The sequence below is a fragment of the Saimiri boliviensis genome, chromosome 2, assembly GCF_048565385.1.
Source record: "Saimiri boliviensis isolate mSaiBol1 chromosome 2, mSaiBol1.pri, whole genome shotgun sequence".
NCBI classification, from domain to species: domain Eukaryota; kingdom Metazoa; phylum Chordata; class Mammalia; order Primates; family Cebidae; genus Saimiri; species Saimiri boliviensis.
In genome coordinates, this window is record NC_133450.1 from 220,843,069 (window position 1) to 220,862,536 (window position 19,468).

Genomic DNA, 19,468 nt, shown 5'->3' on the forward strand with positions numbered 1-19,468 from the left:
ACTGGTGGTCTCTGTCCTGCAGCCTCCATTGAGGGCGCTCCGGAGGTGACCATGAGCAGCCTCTTCAAACAGATCCTGCGGACCGAGGGGGCCTTTGGGCTGTACAGGGGGCTGGCCCCCAACTTCATGAAGGTCATCCCAGCCGTGAGCATCAGCTATGTGGTCTATGAGAACCTGAAGATCACCCTGGGTGTGCAGTCGCGGTGACGGAGTAGGGAGGGCCGCCACGCGGTGAACTCGCTGATCCTGGGCCGCTGCCTGGGGTATGCAGCCATCTCATTCTGTGAATGTGCCAACACTAAGCTGACTCGAGCCAAGCTGTGAAAACCCTGGACGCACCCGCAGGGAGGGCAGGGAGAGCTGGCAGGCCCGGGCTGGGCTTGCTGACCCCAGCAAACCCTCCTATTGGTTCCAGGGAAGACCACAGGCATTCCTCAGGGTCCAGGGTCAGCAGGCTCTGGGCTCACACATGTAGGGACGGGACATTTTCTGCAGTGCCTGCCAATAGTGAGCTTGGAGGCCGGCTTAGTTCTTCCATTTCATCTTTGCAGCCAGGGGTTGGCACGGCCCCTGCCCTCTGGCCTGCCACGTATCTCCCTGTTCCCCTCTGCTTCCTGCCTCGCTGCTGATGTAATAGGGTGGGAGGAGGGCTACAGCCCACATCCCACCACGCATCCAATCCCCAAATCCATGATAAAAGGTGAGGTCACGTGGCCTCCCAGGCCTGACTTCCCAGCCTGTGGCATTGATGCCAACTTGGCTGTGCCAGGAAGAGGAAAGGGTCTGGCCTTGCGCTGACTGGCATCTGAGCCCTGCTGATGGCTGGGGCTCCTGGGCATGCATGGGAGTGCAGGGGGCTTGGGCCGCCTGACTCGGCTGCACCGAAGGCAAGTGCTGGGGCTCACGGTGCTCCGAGCTGGCCCGGGCTCTGCCACGACTGGCACCAGCTCCAAACCAAACTCCCTGTCCCCGCCGTGGCCTGAGGGCAGCGGAACACTGTGTTTGAGGGAGAAGGGCAGAGCGTTTGCGTGTCCTGGAGAGGGAAGGAAAAGGTGTTGGAGGCCTTAATTATGCATTGTTGGGAAAAGGGTTTTGTCCAGAAAGACAAGCTGGACAAAGGAGCGAGTTCTGTGCTTCCCAGAGGAAGACAAGGGAGCCGGGAGTTTGGCTGTCTGCTCAGAGTCTGTTCTGATGTCCCTGGGGGTTCCTGTCCAACCCCTGCAGGGGCACAGCGGGACCAGCCTCACATTCCACTCGTGTCACTGCTTGGAACCTATTTATTTTGTATTTATTTGAACAGAGTTATGTCCTAACTATTTTTATAGATTTAATTAACAGCTTGTCATTTTCAAGTTCATTTTTTATTCATATTTATGTTCATGGTTGATTGATTGTACCTTCCCAAGCCCGCCCAGTGGGGTGGGGAGAGGAGAGGAAGGAGCGGCCTTGGGCAGCCATAGTCTCAGAATTTCAGAGAAATTCTTCTTGGAACTGAAGGCAGAGGAGCGGCCAGAAGGCGGCAGCCCTGGCTTCTTTCCTTTGGCAGATTAGGGAAGGACTTGCCCCCGGCCCGGGGAGCCTTAGGATTTCAAGGTTTGACTGGGAGCTTGAGGGGGGATCCCCAATAAACTTGAAGGTGGAAGTCCAGTCATCTCCTGCCCCGGGGGGTTTCCGTATTTCACCCTGAACGGCAAGGCAGTGAGGTGCCTCTCTGTGCATTTGCGGTGGGCAGGGCTGGAAGAGAGGGTCGGGGGCTGGCTCCCTCCCTCCCAGCCTTCTGCTGCCCTTGCTCAACAATGCCGGCCCACTGGCAATGCCGGCCCACTGGCAAACCTTCAATAGGATGCAAAGATCAATGCAAAAATTACTGTTCTATATGAATATATATATAGTTATAACTGGAATCATCAAAAAGCAAATTAAGAAAGAATTGGAAGTTGTCATTTAAAGAAGCCTTCTAATAAAGTTGTTTCAAAGCTTCTCATGGAGCCAGGATTTTTCTGACAGGGGCATGGGTGGTCTAGGGGTATTGACGTGTTAGATAATGAACGGGTCTCCCCTCTGAAGCCTGGGCAGCACCCCTTTGCTTCTTAGAGGCACTCCCTCTTTCATGGGTGTTTGTTCAATTTGGGGTGTGCTAACAGTCACCGGTGCCCTGAGTTGCTGTGTAGGGTCCTTCCTCAGCCTGTCTCAGAAGCAGGGGGGGGAGGGGTGGTCTCTCCTACCGCCGGAAGTGCCATCTTCACAGGGACACCAAGGACATCCCTGGGCTTCTCTCCCTCCTCCCAGCTGCCCCTCCCCAGCCTCACTCCGCTCCTACCTCCCCACACCCTCTCAGTAACCTCATCTCCCTCAGGATTACCTTTAATATCTATATTTAGATGACCCTCCTTTTATACGTGAACCAACTCCAGCCTCATCAGTATAACTGAACTCCACATCCCCTTAAACAGCACCTTGAGCGCAGTGTGTTGGAAGCCAAACCATTTTCCTCCCAAAATCTGCTTCCATTTTCCTCATGCCAGCAAAGGCAACTTCTTTCTTCTGTGAACCTAAACCAGACACCCTGTAGTCAGCCTGACTCTGCACTTAACCTCTGTTCTAGGGCAGTCCACCAGCAAATACCCTCAGCTCCACCTTCAAAGTAGATCTGCTCTCTGACCGATTCTCATGACCTCCACCCCTGCCACCGTCAAAGGCAATGTCATGTCTCGCCTGAACTATTGCAAGACCTAAACTACTTCCCCTGCTTCCCTTCACTCTCCACCCCAAGCCCAAGGGACCCTTCGAAAACCTAAGTGCATAGCCAGGCGTGGTGACAGGTGCCTGTAGTCCCAGCTACTCGGGAGGCTGAGGCAGGAGAATGACTTGAACCCGGGAGCAGAGGCTGCAGTGAGCCAAGATCACGCCACTTCACTCCAGCCTGGGCAACAAGAGTGAAACTGCGTCTCAGACAAAAACAGAAAAGAAATAAGAAGGGGCCGGGTGTCATTCTCCATCTGTCTTTTCTCTCCCCTGCACTGTTCAAGTCAATTATGCTACTTATTTTCATTGCCAGGTTTCATTCTGTTCCCTCACCCTTAAATGTGAACTCCTTAAGGGTGGCCATGTCTGTCGGCTTTGTTCACTGCTGCTCCCAGCACCTGGAGCCTGAACAGTGTTCAGTGAATCCTTAACATCCAGGCGTTTCTTAGTGTCATCAACAGAATTATGCCCCTGCCACAAGATGTCCACGTCCTAATCCCTAGAACCTGTGAATCCCATTATATGGCCAAGGGGAATGAAGGTAGCAGATGGCATGAAGGTTGCTAATCAGCTGACCTTCAAACAGGGAGATTATCCTGAGTGTGATCACAAGGGTTCTTCAGTGTGGATAAGGAGGCAGGAGAGAGAACAGAGACACAGCATGAAAAGGACTCAGCCCTCTGCTGCTGGCTTGAAGGTAGAGGAAGGGGCCACAAGCCAAGGAACACAGGCAGCCTCCAGAAGCTGGAAGGATACAGAAGCTCCAGAAGGAACACAGCCCTGCAGACACCTTGATTTTAGCCCCATGAGGCCCATTTCAGACTTCTGACCTCCAGAACTGTGAGATTATAAACCTACATTATTTAAGCCACTTCCCACCTACTGGCCCCCTGGTGGAGATAAAATCCCCTTAGGGTTTTTTTTCTTTTCTTTTTTTAAGACAGAGTCGCTCTGTTGCCAGGCTGGAGTGCAGTGGCGCAATCTCAGCTCACTGCAACCTCCACCTCCTGGGTTTAAGCGATTCTTCCGCCTCAACCTCCCAAGTAGCTGGGACCACAGGTGCGTGCCACCACGCCTGGCTAATTTTTGTATTTTTAGTAGAGATGGGGTTTCACCATGTTGGCCAGGATGGTCTTGATCTCTTGACCTCTTGATCCACCTGCCTCGGACTCCCAAAGCGCTGGGATTACAGGCCTGAGCCCCTGTGCCCGGCCCTATTCAGGGTTTCTAACCATAGTCCTGGGCAGGGAAGGGCACAGGGGAGAGGGGGCACATCCCAAGGTCTGATTCGAGGCACGATGCTCCCCCAGGCCCACCTGAATCCAGCTGGCATAGAAGCTCCAGGGGAGCCCTGGGGCAGGGGTAGGGTGGGTGGTTGGCAGACCCCTCCTCTTCCACGAGGAAGCCCAAGCTCTGTGGGGCCCTCTCAGACACTCAGGTCTGTGGGGACACAGTCGCAGCTGCCTGCTCTCAAGGAAGGCCCCAACAACCCGGAGCTGGGCCACCCTGGTCCAGAGAACAAGGGGTCAAGGCAGCTGCAGAGTGGCTTCCCATAGACAGACTGGGACAGTCCAAGTCCCTGTTCCACAGCATCCAAGCTGAGTGACCTTGGGCAAGTCACAACACCTCTCTGAGCCTGTTTGCTTGTCCATTAGATGAGAAGAGCAAGATAAGCCTGGGAGGGCTGTTGGAAAGTTGAACTGAAACGAGGCAGGAAATGGGATTTGAGCCGGTCCTACTGGCTTCATCTCCCAGCTGCCCTTCTTCTCCGGCATTCAGACACACTCGCAGTAATCCCGCCTTAATCATCTCTGCCTGGGATCTCCCACATCTTCGAGAAAATTCAAAGCCAACCCAAGAGTCACCTGAGCCATGTGGTCTGGTGGGTCCTTCTTTCGGGGGCACTGCCCATGCAGGACTTCACTTAGCTCTCAGCAGGTGTAGGAGGTGCCTTGCTGCCATGTCCCCATTTCACAGACCAGGAAACTAAGGTTTCAGAAGTGGAGGGGATTGGCCAGGACCTTGGATGCAGCAGACCTCCGACTGGCAAGTGGCATGCAGGGGAGTGAAGCCGGGGTGGGCTCTGCTGGGGCCACCCACCAGGAACCGGGGGAAGGCAGAGGGCTGCTGCCCACAGCAGACCCTACAAGCTGGAACCATGCCACAACCCACCTGTGGGATCTTCGCCAAGTCAGACATGCCCCAGGGCCAGGCGCTCCTTGCCTCACCTTAGAAAGGTGGCACCTGGGCCGGACGCGGTGGCTCAAGCCTGTAATCCCAGCACTTTGGGAGGCCGAGGCGGGCGGATCACGAGGTCAAGAGATCGAGACCATCCTGGTCAACATGGTGAAACCCTGTCTCTACTAAAAATACAAAAAATTAGCTGGGCATGGTGGCACGTGCCTGTAATCCCAGCTACTCAGGAGGCTGAGCCAGGAGAATTGCCTGAACCCGGGAGGCGGAGGTTGCGGTGAGCCGAGATCGCGCCATTGCACTCCAGCCTGGGTAACAAGAGCGAAACTCCGTCTCAAAAAAAAAAAAAAAAAAAAAAAAGGTGGCACCTGGTCTCTGGCTTCCTCCTCGCAGCCAGGAGGCCACAGAGAACCTGGGAAACGTTGGGCAGACCTGCGCTTGAACCCTGGGTCCCGGTGGTGTGATCTTGAGCAAGTCTTCTGCCTCTGTAAGCCTCAGTTTCCTCACTAGCAAGACTTCTGACAGCTCGTGGGGGAAGCAGCTGTTCTGGTTCACATAAAGGGTCAATGTGAAACAGATTCAAACCAGCTCTGTTGACGCGGAAGCCCTATTCTCACCTGGGGCTTGCCCTGCACCGCCCTAGTCCAGATTTCACAGGTCTGAGTGCATTGGAAAGTAGAGGAAGAGTGGGAACAGGTGGGGCGGGTGTGCTGGGCCCAGCTGCCCAGGTGTGGACTTTGCTACCTACAGCAGCAGCAGGCCACGTGGCCTGGGCTGGCCAGAAGCAGGCAGCAGGAAGGGCACAGCATGATAGCACCCTCATCCTGCAGACGGGGAAACTGAGGCCAGGGAGGGCTCCAGGCCTGCCCCAGTTCTCGGAGGGGCAAGATAAACCTAGGTCTCCTGCTCTCAGCTCCTCTGAACACAGGGGCTGGCCAGGGAACACTGGAAAACCTGCACTCTCTTGGTCATTAGCGATCGCCCACCAGCCCAGCCCGGTGGCCCGGGAGGAGCCATTATCACCCACGGCAGTTGTTGAGGCTGAAGAGAGACAGAGCTGGCTCCACCCATGCTAGTCAATATGGAGCACCCCTAGCAGAACCAAAGAGCCCAACGTCTCACAGATGAGGAAACTGACGCAGACTGGAAGCCCTGGGACTTGCCCAGGTCACCACGTGCGCCACCACTGTTTCTCTTCCCTGACTACCCCTGGCTTAAATCTTACATATTAGTGTCCTGGAGCAGCTTCAACCAATAACCACATACTTGGTAACTTCAAACAACACAAATAGCTGGGAGCCAGAACGCACACCTGTAATCCCAGCACTTGGGGAGGCTAAGGCAGGCAGATTGCTTGAACCCAGGAATTAGAGACCAACTTGGGCAATATAGTAAGAGCTCATCTCTACGAAAAATACAAAAATTAGCCAGGTGTGGTGGCACACATCTGTGGTCCTAGCTACTTGGGAGGCTGAGCCTGCGGGACCACTTGAGCCCGTGAGTTGGAGACCAGCCTGGGCAACATAGTGAGAGTCTGTATCTGCAAAACATTAAAAGAAAAATTTTTCTGGCCGGGCGCGGTGGCTCACGCCTGTAGTCCCAGCACTTTGGGAGGCCGAGGCTGGCGGATCACGAGGTCAAGAGATCTAGCCGATTCTGGCCAACATGGTGAAACCCCGTCTCTACTAAAAATACAAACATTAGCTGGGCGTGGTGGCTCACGCCTGTAATCCCAGCTACTCGGGAGGCTGAGACAGAAGACTGGCTTGAACCCGGGAGGTGGAGTACTGGGACAAGTCCTAACATGTATGATAAAGTATGTTGTTTGCTGAGAACGACGGCAAGGCAAACCTGGCCGACCCCCCGCCCCACAATTGGAAAACTACTTGGGGCATTCTAAAGTAGCAAAACAGTATATGTACATCATACACCGGTTAAAACAATTATTTAAGCACGGGATACGTGACCCTGCCCCCGGGGCTCCCTCGTGGAGAATACTTTTTACCTTGTCTGTGATCAATGGTAAGCAGGCACCAGCTGCCTACCTACTTTATTTTTGTTCTAGGAGAAAACACAGAACACCTGTCAATAATAATCACCTGTTCAGAGAGACTAAACACGAGGGTCAGAGTCCGCTCGAGGCCTTCAGGGCCGAATGCTGTCAGCCCCTGAGGCTCTCAGCTTGGAAGGCTGCTGGCCCTCGGATAGTCCCACTTTGCTGTTCTATCTGGGTGTCTGCTTCTTCATGCCTTCAGCGCTGCCTGGGTGGGGGTCTCTACGGCCGAGCTGGACCCAGTAGCAGAGGTTGCAGTGAGCCAAGATCGCGCCACTGTACTCCAGCCTGGGCGACAGAGCAAGACCCCATCTCAAAAAAAAAAAATTATCCAGGCATGGTGGCACGTGCGCATAGTCCCAGTTATTCAGGAGGCTGAGCTGGAGGAACACTGGAACCTAGGCGTTCAAGGCTGCGGTAGTCGTGATCATGTCACTGCACTCCAGCCTGAACAACAGAGCAAGACCCTGTCTCAAAAAAAAAAAAAAAAAAGGACACACAAAAGCAAACCAGCATCCTCCCCATGAGCTCACTCTCCCCAGGGAGGAGGGGGCTTGCTGTTCTCAGGACTCTTTCCGTTCTTACTTCCTGGAGTGCTTGACCTTGAGCTCTCGGAGCCAGTAGGGAACGCAGCAGGGAGTATGTTCTGAGAACAGACAGCAGACCCTACCAACTTCATAAAAACACCCCTCGAACATCATCCAAAACACCTTCCCAGCCCTGACCTTACCCGTCCCATGGAAGTTTACTGATGCCATTTCCCAGTCGGGATGGGGCTTGCCCAAGGGCACAGTGGCCAGTGGCCAGGTCCTGAACTCAGGCCTTGTGAAGCCATCAAGACCACAGGGAGCCGTGAATGGTGGCTCACACCTGTAATCCTAGCACTTTGGGAGGCCAAGGCGGGAGGACTGCTTGAGGTCAGGAATTTAAGACCAACCTGACCAATGTAGCAAGAACCCGTCTCTACTTTTTATTATTTATTTATTTAGAGATGGAGTCTTGCTCTGTCACCCAGGTTGGAATACAGTGGCACAATCTTGGCTCACTGCAGCCTCCATCTCCTGGGTACAGGTGATTCTCCTGCCTCAGCCTCCTGAGTAGCTGGGATTATAGGCACACACCAGACCCAACTAATTTTTGTATTTTTAGTAGAGATGGGGTTTTGCATGTTGGCCAGGCCAGTCTCGAACTTCTGACCTCAAGTGATCTGCCCGCCTCAGCCTCCCAAAGTGCTGGGATTACAGGCATTAGCCACCACACCTGGCCAAGATTTTTCTTTTTTTTCCCCTTTGGAGAGGGAGTTTCACTCTGTTGCCCAGGCTGGAGTGCAGTGGCCGTGTGATCTAGGCTCACTGCAACCTCCCTCGCCTCTATTTTTTCAAGAAAGAAAGAAAAAAAGACCACAAGGGCCATACCATCACCTGAACATGCCACTAATGGGGCAGGGATTCCTAGCTTTGGGTCGGTTCCTAAGAAGAGGCATTTTTTTTTTTTTGAGATGGGGTTTCACCTCATTGGCCAGGGTGGTTTCAAACTCCTGACCTTAGGTGATCCACCCACCTTGGCCTCCCAAAGTGCTGGGATTACAGGCGTGAGCCACCACACCCAGTCCTTTTTTTTTTTTTTTTAAAGGGTCTCACTTTGTGGCCCAGGCTGGAGTGCAGTAGTGCAATCATAGCTCGCTGCAGCCTCAAACTCCTGGGCTCAGATGACCCTCCCACCTCAGCCTCCTGAAGTGCTGGGCTTGCAGGAATGAGCCCCAACTTCTAGAGGCATGTTGTTTCCTAGCCACTTATTTTCGGACTCTTACAGCTAAGCCCATTTTACAGATGGGCAGAGTCACTGAGTAATGAGGGTTCCGAGATTCATTCCAGGAATTGGCCGCGAGGTGGCAGCACCAGGCCTTGGTTCCATCTCCTACGAGGCTTGGTGGGCTCTGGCGCCCTCTGGTGGCTGTCAGGAGCCACATCAAGAAGTCTGACGGAGAAACATTGGGGAAACTGAGGCAGGGGTGTCGCCTCTTGGGAGAGGGATACTCGCGGGGAGAAGCTGGGTCGAAGTGGTGTCCTGCGGTGGCCTCAGGCTGACTGGCCATTCTCCAGCCTGTCAGAGAGGTCTGGTTAGCACAGTCCTGGGCTCTTTCATCAAAGTGAGCACTCAGGGGAGGAGGGTGCAGGCTCCTCCCCATCTGCAGCAGCCCTGGGGAAAGAGCCCTAGTCCAGGGCTCAGGCCCCTGTTCCTAGCGTGTCTCAGCTGCCAACAGGATCTCCTTCCGTTTCCTCCTCCTTAAGGAAGGAAACCTTATCCCTGAGTCTGTGAAGCCAGAGAAAGGGGCAATGCCTGGTGGCTGAGGCCAGGCCTACACCCGGGGCCTCCTAAGACAGACCAGGGCCTCCAGGGGAGGCTGCAGGGGAGAGGCACAGCCTGCAGTCACTGTGCTGAGCAGGAGGAACAGAAAAGGGCTGGGAGCACAGGGTGGGGTTCTGGGCAGTCAGACCCTCCCCTGGCCTTCTGGTCATGAACAGAAGGTGGACGCCTTGTAACAAGCTGGCCACATCAGATGCTCTTTCAGGACTTTGGCTCTGAGACGGAGGTGAGTCAGCCGCCGTGTGCAGCTGGAAAGGTGTCAGGTAACCATGGGTGAGGTCTGAGGAGGCAGGAGAGCCTGTCTGTGAAGGGAAGGGGAGTGAGTGCAGAGCAGGGATGGAGGATGCTGGGATGGAAGGGTGAAGGGCTGCCGGGATGGAGGGGTCCTTGGAGCACAGGCCCCTCAGGACTTTAGGCCTGACCAGTGAAGTGGAAGTGCTGTTCTGGGCACTGTGGTGGCTCTGGGACCCTACACTTTTTGGCCCCTCAGAGGCGGCTGCCACGGCTCCTCAGGTCACATGGGCACAGCATCAGGCCTGGCTGCCGCCTCCTACCTGCAGCCCCAGTACCTGGAGTTAGCACCCCCAGAGAGCTAGTGGGGGGCTGGCTGGTGGACTGTGGTGCATCCAGGCGGCAGGGCACTCTGCAGCCATATGGACAAGACAGTGTGACAGAAGCCAACAGAGAGACACCCAGGAGGGGGATGAGAACATAGCTGGTGGCAAACCAGTCCCTGTGGGAGAAAGCGAGGTCACCAACCACACAGGGTACAGGTCAGGGCCTGTCCCTACCCATGGCTCCAAATGTCACACGGTGCTTCCAAATGTCACACCACCTGCCTCGAGCTCTTGAATGTGGGCTATTACAGGAACGGGAATTATTTTGTTTTTAAAATACTACTAATTAAACATAAAAAGTTTCACCAGGCATGGTGGCTCATGCCTGTAATCCCAGCGCTTCGGGAGGCCTAGGTAGGTGGATCACGAGGTCAGGAGTTTAAGACCAGCCTGGCCAAGATGGTGAAACCCCATCTCTAAAAATAAATAAATAACTCCCTGAAAAAAAAAAAAAAGTTGCCTGGCCGGGCATGGGGTCTCACACCTGTAATTCTAGCACTTGGGGAGGCTGAGGCGGGCAGTTCGCTTGAGCCCTAGAGTGTAAGACCAGCCTGGGTAATATGACAAGACCCAATATCTACAAAAAAAAAAATTAGCTGAGCATGTTGATGTGGGCCTGTCGTTCCAGCTACTTGGAGGCTGAGGTGGGAGGATCCTTGAACCCGGGAGGTGGAGGTTCAGTGAGCTATGATCACGCCACTGCATGCCAGACTGGGTGACAGAACAAGACACTGCCTCAAAAAAGTTTCTCAAGGGCCAGGCGCGGTGGCTCAAGCCTGTAATCCCAGCACTTTGGGAGGCCGAGGCGGGTGGATCACAAGGTCAAGAGATCGACACCATCCTGGTCAACATGGTGAAACCCCGTCTCTACCAAAAATACAAAGATTAGCTGGGCGTGGTGGCGCGTGCCTGTAATCCCAGCTACTCAGGAGGCTGAGGCAGGAGAATTACCTGAACCCAGGAGGCGGAGGTTGCGGTGAGCCAAGATCGCGCCATTGCACTCCAGCCTGGGTAACAAGAGCGAAACTCCGTCTCAAAAAAAAAAAAAAAGTTTCTCAAAAGGGCAATACCCATAATCCCCATAGGGCATTGCCCAGTCCACGAAATTGGGAGGGCCCAGCGGGTGGGCCCCTACCTGGTCTCTGGAGGCCCCCAGCAGCCCACCCCATCTGGGTGAAGTCAGGGAACTGAGAAGCCCCATCCTGGGTGCTCTGTGTACCCACACTCACCCTCAAAGACCTCTTCTCCCATAGACCCTGGCCTAGCTGGGACTGAAGCCAGGGGTGGCCACCTGAGGGGTCTGTGCTCCCTGAAGCTGGGTCCCCTCTGTAGCACAGAGGTCTGAACAGCCTGGTGCCCTGGGCCAGGTGCTCCTGCTCTGGGCATTTGACCTGCTCCTATCACTGGACTCTCCTGCAAGGCACGGACAGATGAAGAAACTGAGGCCTGATTAGGGACCGCACCTTGGAGTCCCACCGTGGATAGGGACAGGCCCCAACCTGCACCCTGGCTGCAGGGCTCCACAGCAGGCTGTGTGCCGAGTGGTATGCTGGGGACCATGGCCCTGTGCAGCCGTCCCGTGCCTGCCACCTGGGGAGCACCAGGCCAGTGGTTACTTACGGCCAGGGCTGTTGCAGCACAAATCTGACGCCTCCCTTGACCGCCAGCCCCACACAGCACTGAGCCACACAGAGCTCCAAGCGATGCCGGCCACAAACCTTTCCTTTATTGCAAACATGTCCCAGTCCCAGGAGGCTTGGGAAGAGTGGGAACCAGGAAACCCAGGGATGGGATTCCACTGAAAATGAACCGTCCTGCTGTCCTGCCAGGGCCCCCACCCACAGGATGTAGCCACGGGACAGCCACTGAGGGCCTAGGAGAGAGGCGGCAGAGTAGCGAGGCCACGACAGGGGAGGCCCGGCCCAGGGCAGGGGCAGGGCTGGAACTCGTCCCCAACACCCCCGGGCCCCAGCAGGTGCCCTGTGTTAGAAGCAAGAGGGCTAGGGGGTTGGGTGGACAAGGGCCAGAATGATCCTGCCCCCACCAGCATTGCCCAGCGCTGGGCCAGTGGCCCCAGGCCCTGACAGCTGGCGTCTTCCGCTGCCTTCCCCCTGCTGCTCGTGGAGACACTCAGTGCGCTGGGGAGGCCTCGGTGATGGCCCGCTCCACTCGCAGGTACCAGGGCTGGATGTGCGTGTGCTGCATCAGGTCATCAAAGGCATCCAGCCCCTCCATCACTCGCAGCACGCCATACACCGCCTGGACATGAAACAAACGCATCACCACAGCCGGCCTGATAGCCATCCAGACCTCCCCCTTCTCTGCCAGCTGTGTGCCAGGGCTCGTGACACACTCAAGGGCCAACAGCACAGGTGGGGCTTCGAACAAAGCATGTGGGGTGGCTGCAGGCCTCGCCTGCTTCACACCTGCACCCCCTTTTCTGGGCCACAAACCCCCCAGCAAGTTTTCTTGGGATAAATGTCCTCCTCCACTCTCAGGTCCTGAGATTGGAGAGAAGAGACCCCACCACCCAGTTTCAAGACCCAGGCCACCCAGGGGTGGGATAGTTTTTAAAATGAGCATCTGGCAAGGTGCGGTGGCTCTCGCCTGTAGTCCCAGCACTTTGGGAGGCTGAGGTGGGTGGATCACCCAAGGTCAGGAGTTCAAGACCAGCCTGGACAACATGCTGAAACTGTGTCTCTACTAAAAATACAAAAATTAGTTGGGCCTGGTGGTGCAGGCCTATAATCCCAGCTACCTGGGAGGCTAAGGCAGGAGAATTGCTTGAACCCGGGAGGTGGAGGTTGCAGTGAGCTGAGATTGCACCACTGCACTCCAGCCTAGGTGACGGAGCGAGACTCGGTCTCGAAAAAAGAGCAGGGAAGCCAGGCCAGTGAGACGCTGTCCCAGGGTTCTTGCTGGGAGAAGCCTGGGGCACCAGACTCAGCCTGCCTGAGCTTGAGGCCAACTCCAGGAAGGGCAGTGTCGATGGCGAGAGGGACAGCCTTGGCCCTGGTAACGCCACCAGGGCCTCTGGATCCAGCAGGGCCTGCAGCTGACCCTTTCCCTGAACTTGCAGTTATGTTGACCCAGGCTGCTCCTGGTTGTCGGTTTCTCTCCTGGAGCCACTCTGAGCTGAGTTTCTGTCCGTGATGGCAGAGAGGCAGCTTCCTCTGGCAAGGGGCAGGCGCTGTCCGGATGTTCCCTGGCAAACCTCCCCCACTCTGAGGACAGAACCCTCGGTCTGGGCACCGCCTGCCACCATCACACTCACCAGATCGGCGAGGTTCGGCCTCTGGCCCCCCATGAAGGGCCGGTCCTTGCCCACAGCGGCCACCCACTTGTTGGCAGCCTCATAAAGGTCCTCACGCACATTGTCCTGTAGGTGGTGCCTGGGTGGGGAAGGGAAAAGCCTCTCAGGAGAGTGCCAGTCCCAGCCCAGCAGGGAAGAGGGGTCTCCTCTGGGGAGAGTGGGAAGGTGTGGAGGCCAGGGTGGCACGCCAGGTGACAGCATCACACCTGCAGACGCCTCACAGAGCATCTGTCCCAGACAGGGAGGCTGTGGCAAAGGCCTCAGGCGAAAGGTCAGGGAGAAAGCCGCAGAGAAGGCGAAGTCAGGGCCCGGGCTTCCCAGCTTCAAGGCCAGCCCTACGGCCCCTCGGGAGGTGAGCAGGAGCTCTGGGTGCGAGTCCTGACTTCGCCAAGCGACACATGATTCATACTTCGTTTCCCGCCTGCCCTAGGCCTCAGCTGCCCACTGGTCTCGAGAGGTGTGACGGGATCACCATGCTCGTGGCACTGGAGGCTTGGGAACAGCAGGCCCTGGACGTGCACACACACTTGCCTGCTCTTGAGTCGCTTGCTGATGAGGTACATGGCTGCTGCACCCATGTACTTGGCCACGGCGCCCTCCACGGCTCCGAACTTGCCCTCGCGGACAATGTAGTCAAAGGATGCCAGAGCCTCGGTGGGTGTGCGGTACACGTTGGGGGAGATCAGGTGCACCAGCCAGTCATCCGCCCACTGCCGCCACTTCATCTCCTCCCTGCGGGCACAGGACAGACTTCCTGAGCCAGGCCCTGGGCAGTGCTGGGAGCAGGCTGCATTCTCTAGAACATACATACCCACTGCATGGGTGGGAAGCGAAGCCCGGCCAGGAAGCTTGTTTTTGTTTTTGCTTTGAGACAAAGTCTCACGCTGTCGCCCAGGCTGGAGTGCAGTAACGCAATCTCAGCTCACTGCATTCTCAGCCTCCCGGGTTCAGGTGATTCTCCCGCTTCAGCCTCCCAAGCAGCTGGGACTACAGGCATGTGCCACCACACCTGGCTAATTTTTGTATTTGTATTTTTAGTAGAGTTGGGTGTTTTACCACATTGGCCAGGCTAGTCTTTAACTCCCAACCTCAGGTGATCTGCCCACCTCAGCCTCCCAAAGTGCTGCGATTACAGGCGTGAGCCACCGCGCCTGGCCGCAAGAAGGTCTTTACTAACAGCCGGTGTGGCCCAGCCCCAGTCCCCCTGGTCTCCCACGCTGCTCCCCGCTCATGGCATCTGGCTCTGCCTGGCCTTCTCTAGAGAAGACCCTGCCTCCCCACCTTCCCCCGCCAGCCCCAGCCCCACTCACGTCCTGGCCTCCTTCCCGCTGTACACCTGCTGGGCCTCCTTCTCGTCCAGCATGAGCCAGTACTTATTGCCGAACTCAGTCACCTCCTTGCCCTGGTCATTCACAGCCTTCATGGCTGGGTAGTAGGTGATGATCTCTTCCAGGGGCTGCCTTTGGAGAGAGCCACCGTCTCACCCTGACTCCTTCCCCCGCTCGTCCCCCGTGGTCTACCAACCCGGCTGCCCCAGCCTCAGAGTGGAGCCAGGACCAATGAACAAAGGCTCTCCACACTCTTGCAGTAAGAAGGATCTGGGGTGGATGCCAGCACAACTTCCCCAAGACAGGGAGGTGTGGGGAGGTTGAAGTGGGGGTCTCGGAGGACAGCCGTGGCCTACTCTGGAAATCTTTTTTTTTTTTTGAGACTGAGTCTCACTCTGTCACTCAGGCTGTAGTGCAGTGGCTCAATCTCAGCTCACTGCAACCTCGGTCTCCAGGATCAAGAGATTCTCCTGCCTCAGCCTCCCGAGTAGCTGGGACTACAGGTGTGAACTGCCAAGCCTGGCTAATTTTTTGTATTTTTAGTAGAGACGGGGTTTCGTCACGTTGGCCAGGCTGGTCTTGAACTCCTGACCTCAGGTGATCCACCCACCTTGGCCTCTCAAAGTGCTGGGATTACAGGCGTGAGCCACCATGCACTCTGGAAATCTAAGCAGCAGCCCCACCTGCTCCCAGGAGGGAATTCAGATGAGGCCTGCCTGGAGGAAGAAGCCACCAAATGCAATGGCTGCCTGGTCTCCACGGGGCTCCTTACCCTGACACCAGGTAGGTCTTGAGGGCGCTGATGATGACAGAGGAGTCGTTCAGTTGTTGCTGGAAGAGAAAAGCATGGTTTAGTCAGAGATTCCCACCCAGAACCTCGGCCCTGGGCGTTGTTTATCCATTCCTGGGGACAGGCCCACTAAGTCCTCCCCACCCTGCCCTCAGGGCACCCATCCTGGGTAGGGGAGATGTGGGTGTGGGTGATGGGGAGGAAGGTGTGGGGAAGCTGTGGGTCTAAGCCCCACCCAACTCACCCATCTGGCCTCCCAGGTAGAGGGGCAGGGTGGGTTCCAGAAGCTACACACTAGACACCAAGCACTGTGCCAGGCATTTCATATCTGCTGTCCCTGCAACTCAGAGTATGGCCCCTTGTTGACTCAGGAAGAAGCAAGCCCAGAGAGGCTAAGTGACTTGCCCCAAGTCACACAGCTAGTGAGTGAGTGAGCCACACCACAAACCCAGATGGCTGATTTCAGAATCCACGCTGTGAAGCTGTGGTGTTCTGCCTCCCTGAGACCCAGCAAGTGTCTGGATTCCATAGGGAAGGGGAGAGCCTACATTTATTGAGCATCTGCTGTATGCACCTGCTTCCCCCATAGTCCTTAGAGGCACAAGGATCACAAGTTTCTTCCCGGGCTGCAGAGCTGGACCAGGCTAGGGGGCGCTCCAGGACAACCCAGGATAGGAGGACGGATGCAGGGGGTTCCCTGGGGCTCACCGAGTTTTCTCCAACCTGGGCCACCAGGATGGGCACCTTTCTGTAGGAGGAGAACTTGATCTCAGCCCTGCGCACAGGGTTGACCTCCACCACCTGGTAGGGCAGGGCGTGGAAGTCGAGGAAGGCTCGGACCTTGCTGCAGAAGGGACACGTCTTGTACTGGTACAGGGTCAGCTGCAGGTGGCTGGACAGGGAGAGCTGTGGGCAGCAGACGGAAGGGGCTTCTAGACCTGGCACCCCCAGGCCCAGGCCCTGCCCCTAAGCAAGGATGTTTTCCAGAGGAGTCTTCTGGGATGACGCTGGAATGTCGGGAAGAGAAACTAGAGATGGGAGGGGGTGGTAGGGAGAAACGGAGGCACTGGAGGGCAACCCAGGTTCAGCCCCGCCAGCACGGTCCCCAGGCAGGAGTCCCAGCCTTTGCTGTGAGGCTGTGTAAGAGGACTCTTCCGGTCTCTGTCCCACACTGGACAGACCCCTTTTCTCTCGCTCCAGTCCCAAGGGGACACCACACAGCCCCAGAGTGTGCACCCCACCCCCACAGACACAGAACAACTGTTTCTACTTGGTGCGCGCTCACCCCCCACTCCTTTAACCCAGGGACCTCTGGGGGCCAAAGCCGGCCTACCACCCAGGCTGGAGTTCAGCAGTAGGGTCTACCTCCAATCTCTTCCTCATTTTTGCCTCTGGAGACAGGGTCTCACTCTGTCATCCAGGCTGGAGTGCAGTATGATCACAGCTCACTGCAGCCTTAAACTCCTGGGCTCATGCGTTCCTCCAGCCTCAGTCTATCTCAAATCTCCGAGGCGGAGGGTGATACCTGGGCCGGGGCCTGCATGTAGTGTAGCAAGCTCCGCAGGAAAGCCCCCAGGGGAGCCTGCTGCACGTTCACAGCAGAAAGCCACAATCGTAAACCACCTCCGTCAGTGTTCAGAGGGGAAGCTGGCCCATGGAGGTGGGAAGGTAGACACAGGATACTCCACGCCCCTTTCACCCACCTCTGCTCCCTTGGGTCCAGCAAAGAAGCATCTGTGGGCAGGTGGTGGAGGCCAAGTAGAGTAAAGAAGGTGTGGGGTAGGTATCAAGTGCCTCAAGACAGCTGGGCTGCCACCTGGCGGGGGACACCTTCCTGCCCCTTCCTGTTTCAGCCTGGAGTCTAAGTCATCAATTCCATAAAAGTACCACCACTACTACCACTAAATATATACTCAGCCTTAGGATTTGGGGGCAGTGGAGAGGGAGGAGACAAATGTTTGGAAAACGAAAGAGGCTTTCCCTTTCCTGTGACCTCAGATCTCTTAATCAAAAAAGTCTCCTTAAAACACTGTAGAGGCCGGGCTCGGTGGCTCACGCCTGTAATCTCAGCACTTTGGGAGGCAAAGACAGGAGGATCACTTGAGTTCGGGAGTTCTAGACCAGCCTGACCAATAAGGAGAAACCCCGTCTCTACTAAAAATACAAAATTAGGCCGGGCGCGGTGGCGCAAGCCTGTAATCCCAGCACTTTGGGAGGCCGAGGCGAGTGGATCACAAGGTCAAGAGATCGAGACCATCCTGGTCAACATGGTGAAACCCCGTCTCTACTAAAGATACAAAAAATTAGCTGGGCATGGTGGCACGTGCCTGTAATCCCAGGTACTCAGGAGGCTGAGGCAAGAGAATTGCCTGAACCCAGGAGGCGGAGGCTGCGGTGAGCCGAGATCGCGCCATTGCACTCCAGCCTGGATAACAAGACTGAAACTCCGTCTCAAAAAAAAAAAAAAAAATTAGACGGGCATGGTGGCACACACCTGTAATCCCAGCTACTCAGGAGGCTGAGGCAGAATTGCTTGAACCTGGGAGGCAGAGGCTGCAATGAGCTAAGATCGTGCCATTGCACTCCAAACTGGGCAACCAGAGCGAAACTGTCTTAAAAAAAAAAAAAAAAAAAAAAAAAAATTAGCCAGGCATGGTGGCAGGCGCCTGTAATGCCAGCTACTGGGGAGGCTGAGGCAGGAGAATCGCTTGAACACAGGAGGCTGAGGTTGCAGTGAGCCGAGGTCCTGCAACTGCACTCCAGCCTGGGCTACAGAGCAAAAGAACTCAGTGTCAAAAAACAAAAGTCTCCTTAAAACACGGTAGAGGCTCGGTGCAGTGGCTCACGCCTGTAATCCCAGCACTTCCAGAAGCCAAGGCGAGCGGATCGTTTGAGGCCAGGAGTTCAAGACTAGCCTGAGCCACATGGCCAAACCCTGTCTCTAAAAAAATACAAAAATAGCCGGGTGCAGTGCCATGAGCCTATAGTCCCAGCTACTCCGGAGGCTGAGGCAGGAGGATCCCTTGAACCTGGGAGGCGGAGGCTGCAGTGAGCCGCGATCGTACCACTGCATTCCAGCCTGGGCGATAATGCGAGACCCTGTCTCAAAAACAAAATAAACCAAACAAAAAAACACGGTATAAGAACAATTTTATGAGAAATCGAACAATTCCAGGTAGCAGGCATCAGGAGTGCCCCTATTTTACAGAATAGAACGCTGAGGGTTCGGAGACTTCAGACCAACTCACTCGCCCAAGGTCACAAGAGGGCAGAGGCGACTCCTGACCCTGCAGGTCCCCAGGCGTCCCAAGCTCCGCACTGATCAGCACCCCCAACCCCGGCCGGACCAGACCTTACCTGAGCGGCTGAGCGCTCGGCATGGAGGTCCTGGGCGCGCAGGTGCCACCGCGCTGTGTGGTACAGCCCCAGGGCTCCCCCCAGGGCAAGCGCCGCTGCCCCTAGCAGCCGCGGGCTCCCCTTACCGCCGGCGGCCACGGAGCCCGGGCCGCCCGCCCTCCCCGCGAAGCCAGCCCGGTTCTGCGTGGGGAGCAGCAGCTGGGGGCGGCCGCCCAGCCTCCAGGCCAAGGCGCACCCGCCAGGCCACAGCGCCCGAGCTACCCGAGCAGCCGGGGCCATGTTCGTTCTGCCGGCGCTGCGGGCGGGCGCGCGAAACGAAGACGCCTAGACGCCCGTGCCGCTTAAAGGGCCAGGACTCGGGCGCCCGGCTGGTTGCCCGGGGCGACGGCGACGCTCTGGGGACCCTCAGCGCTCTCGGGCCTGGGCTTCTGCCCGGCGCCCAGGTTCGAAACGCCCGCCAGAGCCGCAGAGGCACGCTCGGGAACGTTTGCAGACCAGTCTATGCCTCCGCCTCTGAAGGTGCCTCGGTGGTGACCCGGTCGACTGCGGGAGCGCCCGCCTGCTTGCCTGCCTCAGCCGCCTAAGGAGAGGCGCGGCCGTCTGTTAGACATGCTTGGCCACTTCTCCCGCAAGCGCCCTCTCCGAAACAAATCCGAGCCCTGAGGGCCGCGGCTTCCGGTCACCAAAGGCCCTGGAAACGGCCCG

General features: G+C 56.5%; 2 protein-coding genes and 1 pseudogene across 11 annotated transcripts in view; 1 reads left to right on the top strand and 2 right to left on the bottom strand.

The window, feature by feature from the left end:
* The window catches only part of SLC25A25 (solute carrier family 25 member 25), a 41,463-nt gene extending 39,483 nt beyond the window's left edge, over window positions 1–1,980 (top strand). For all 7 annotated transcript variants that reach the window (XM_039475013.2, XM_039475014.2, XM_010351311.3 and 4 more), the window contains one exon: window positions 23–1,980. In XM_039475013.2, the coding sequence (XP_039330947.1) occupies window positions 23–207 (185 nt within the window). In that variant the 3' untranslated portion in view covers window positions 208–1,980. The remainder of the gene's footprint in view (window positions 1–22) is intronic.
* LOC141582453 (uncharacterized) lies at window positions 651–11,586 on the bottom strand (annotated as a pseudogene).
* Window positions 11,587–11,670: 84 nt separating this feature from the next.
* On the bottom strand, window positions 11,671–19,095 carry PTGES2 (prostaglandin E synthase 2). Of its 4 annotated transcripts, XM_003940584.4 has the most exons (7): window positions 18,764–19,095; window positions 16,115–16,312; window positions 15,389–15,447; window positions 14,599–14,748; window positions 13,820–14,020; window positions 13,250–13,367; window positions 11,671–12,234 (listed from the first exon to the last, which is right to left on the bottom strand). In XM_003940584.4, the coding sequence occupies exons 1-7, from the start codon at window positions 19,040–19,042 to the stop codon at window positions 12,106–12,108; spliced, it is 1,134 nt and encodes a 377-aa protein (XP_003940633.2). In that variant the 5' UTR covers window positions 19,043–19,095; the 3' UTR covers window positions 11,671–12,105. The 4 variants fall into 4 exon arrangements, with proteins under 4 accessions (XP_003940633.2, XP_010349611.1, XP_074251487.1 ...); XM_010351309.3 differs by lacking the exon at window positions 18,764–19,095 and having other exon boundaries at window positions 14,599–14,744; window positions 16,115–16,154; XM_074395386.1 differs by lacking the exons at window positions 16,115–16,312; window positions 18,764–19,095 and adding an exon at window positions 15,651–15,780 and having other exon boundaries at window positions 14,599–14,744.
* Between the last annotated feature and the right edge of the window lie 373 nt (window positions 19,096–19,468).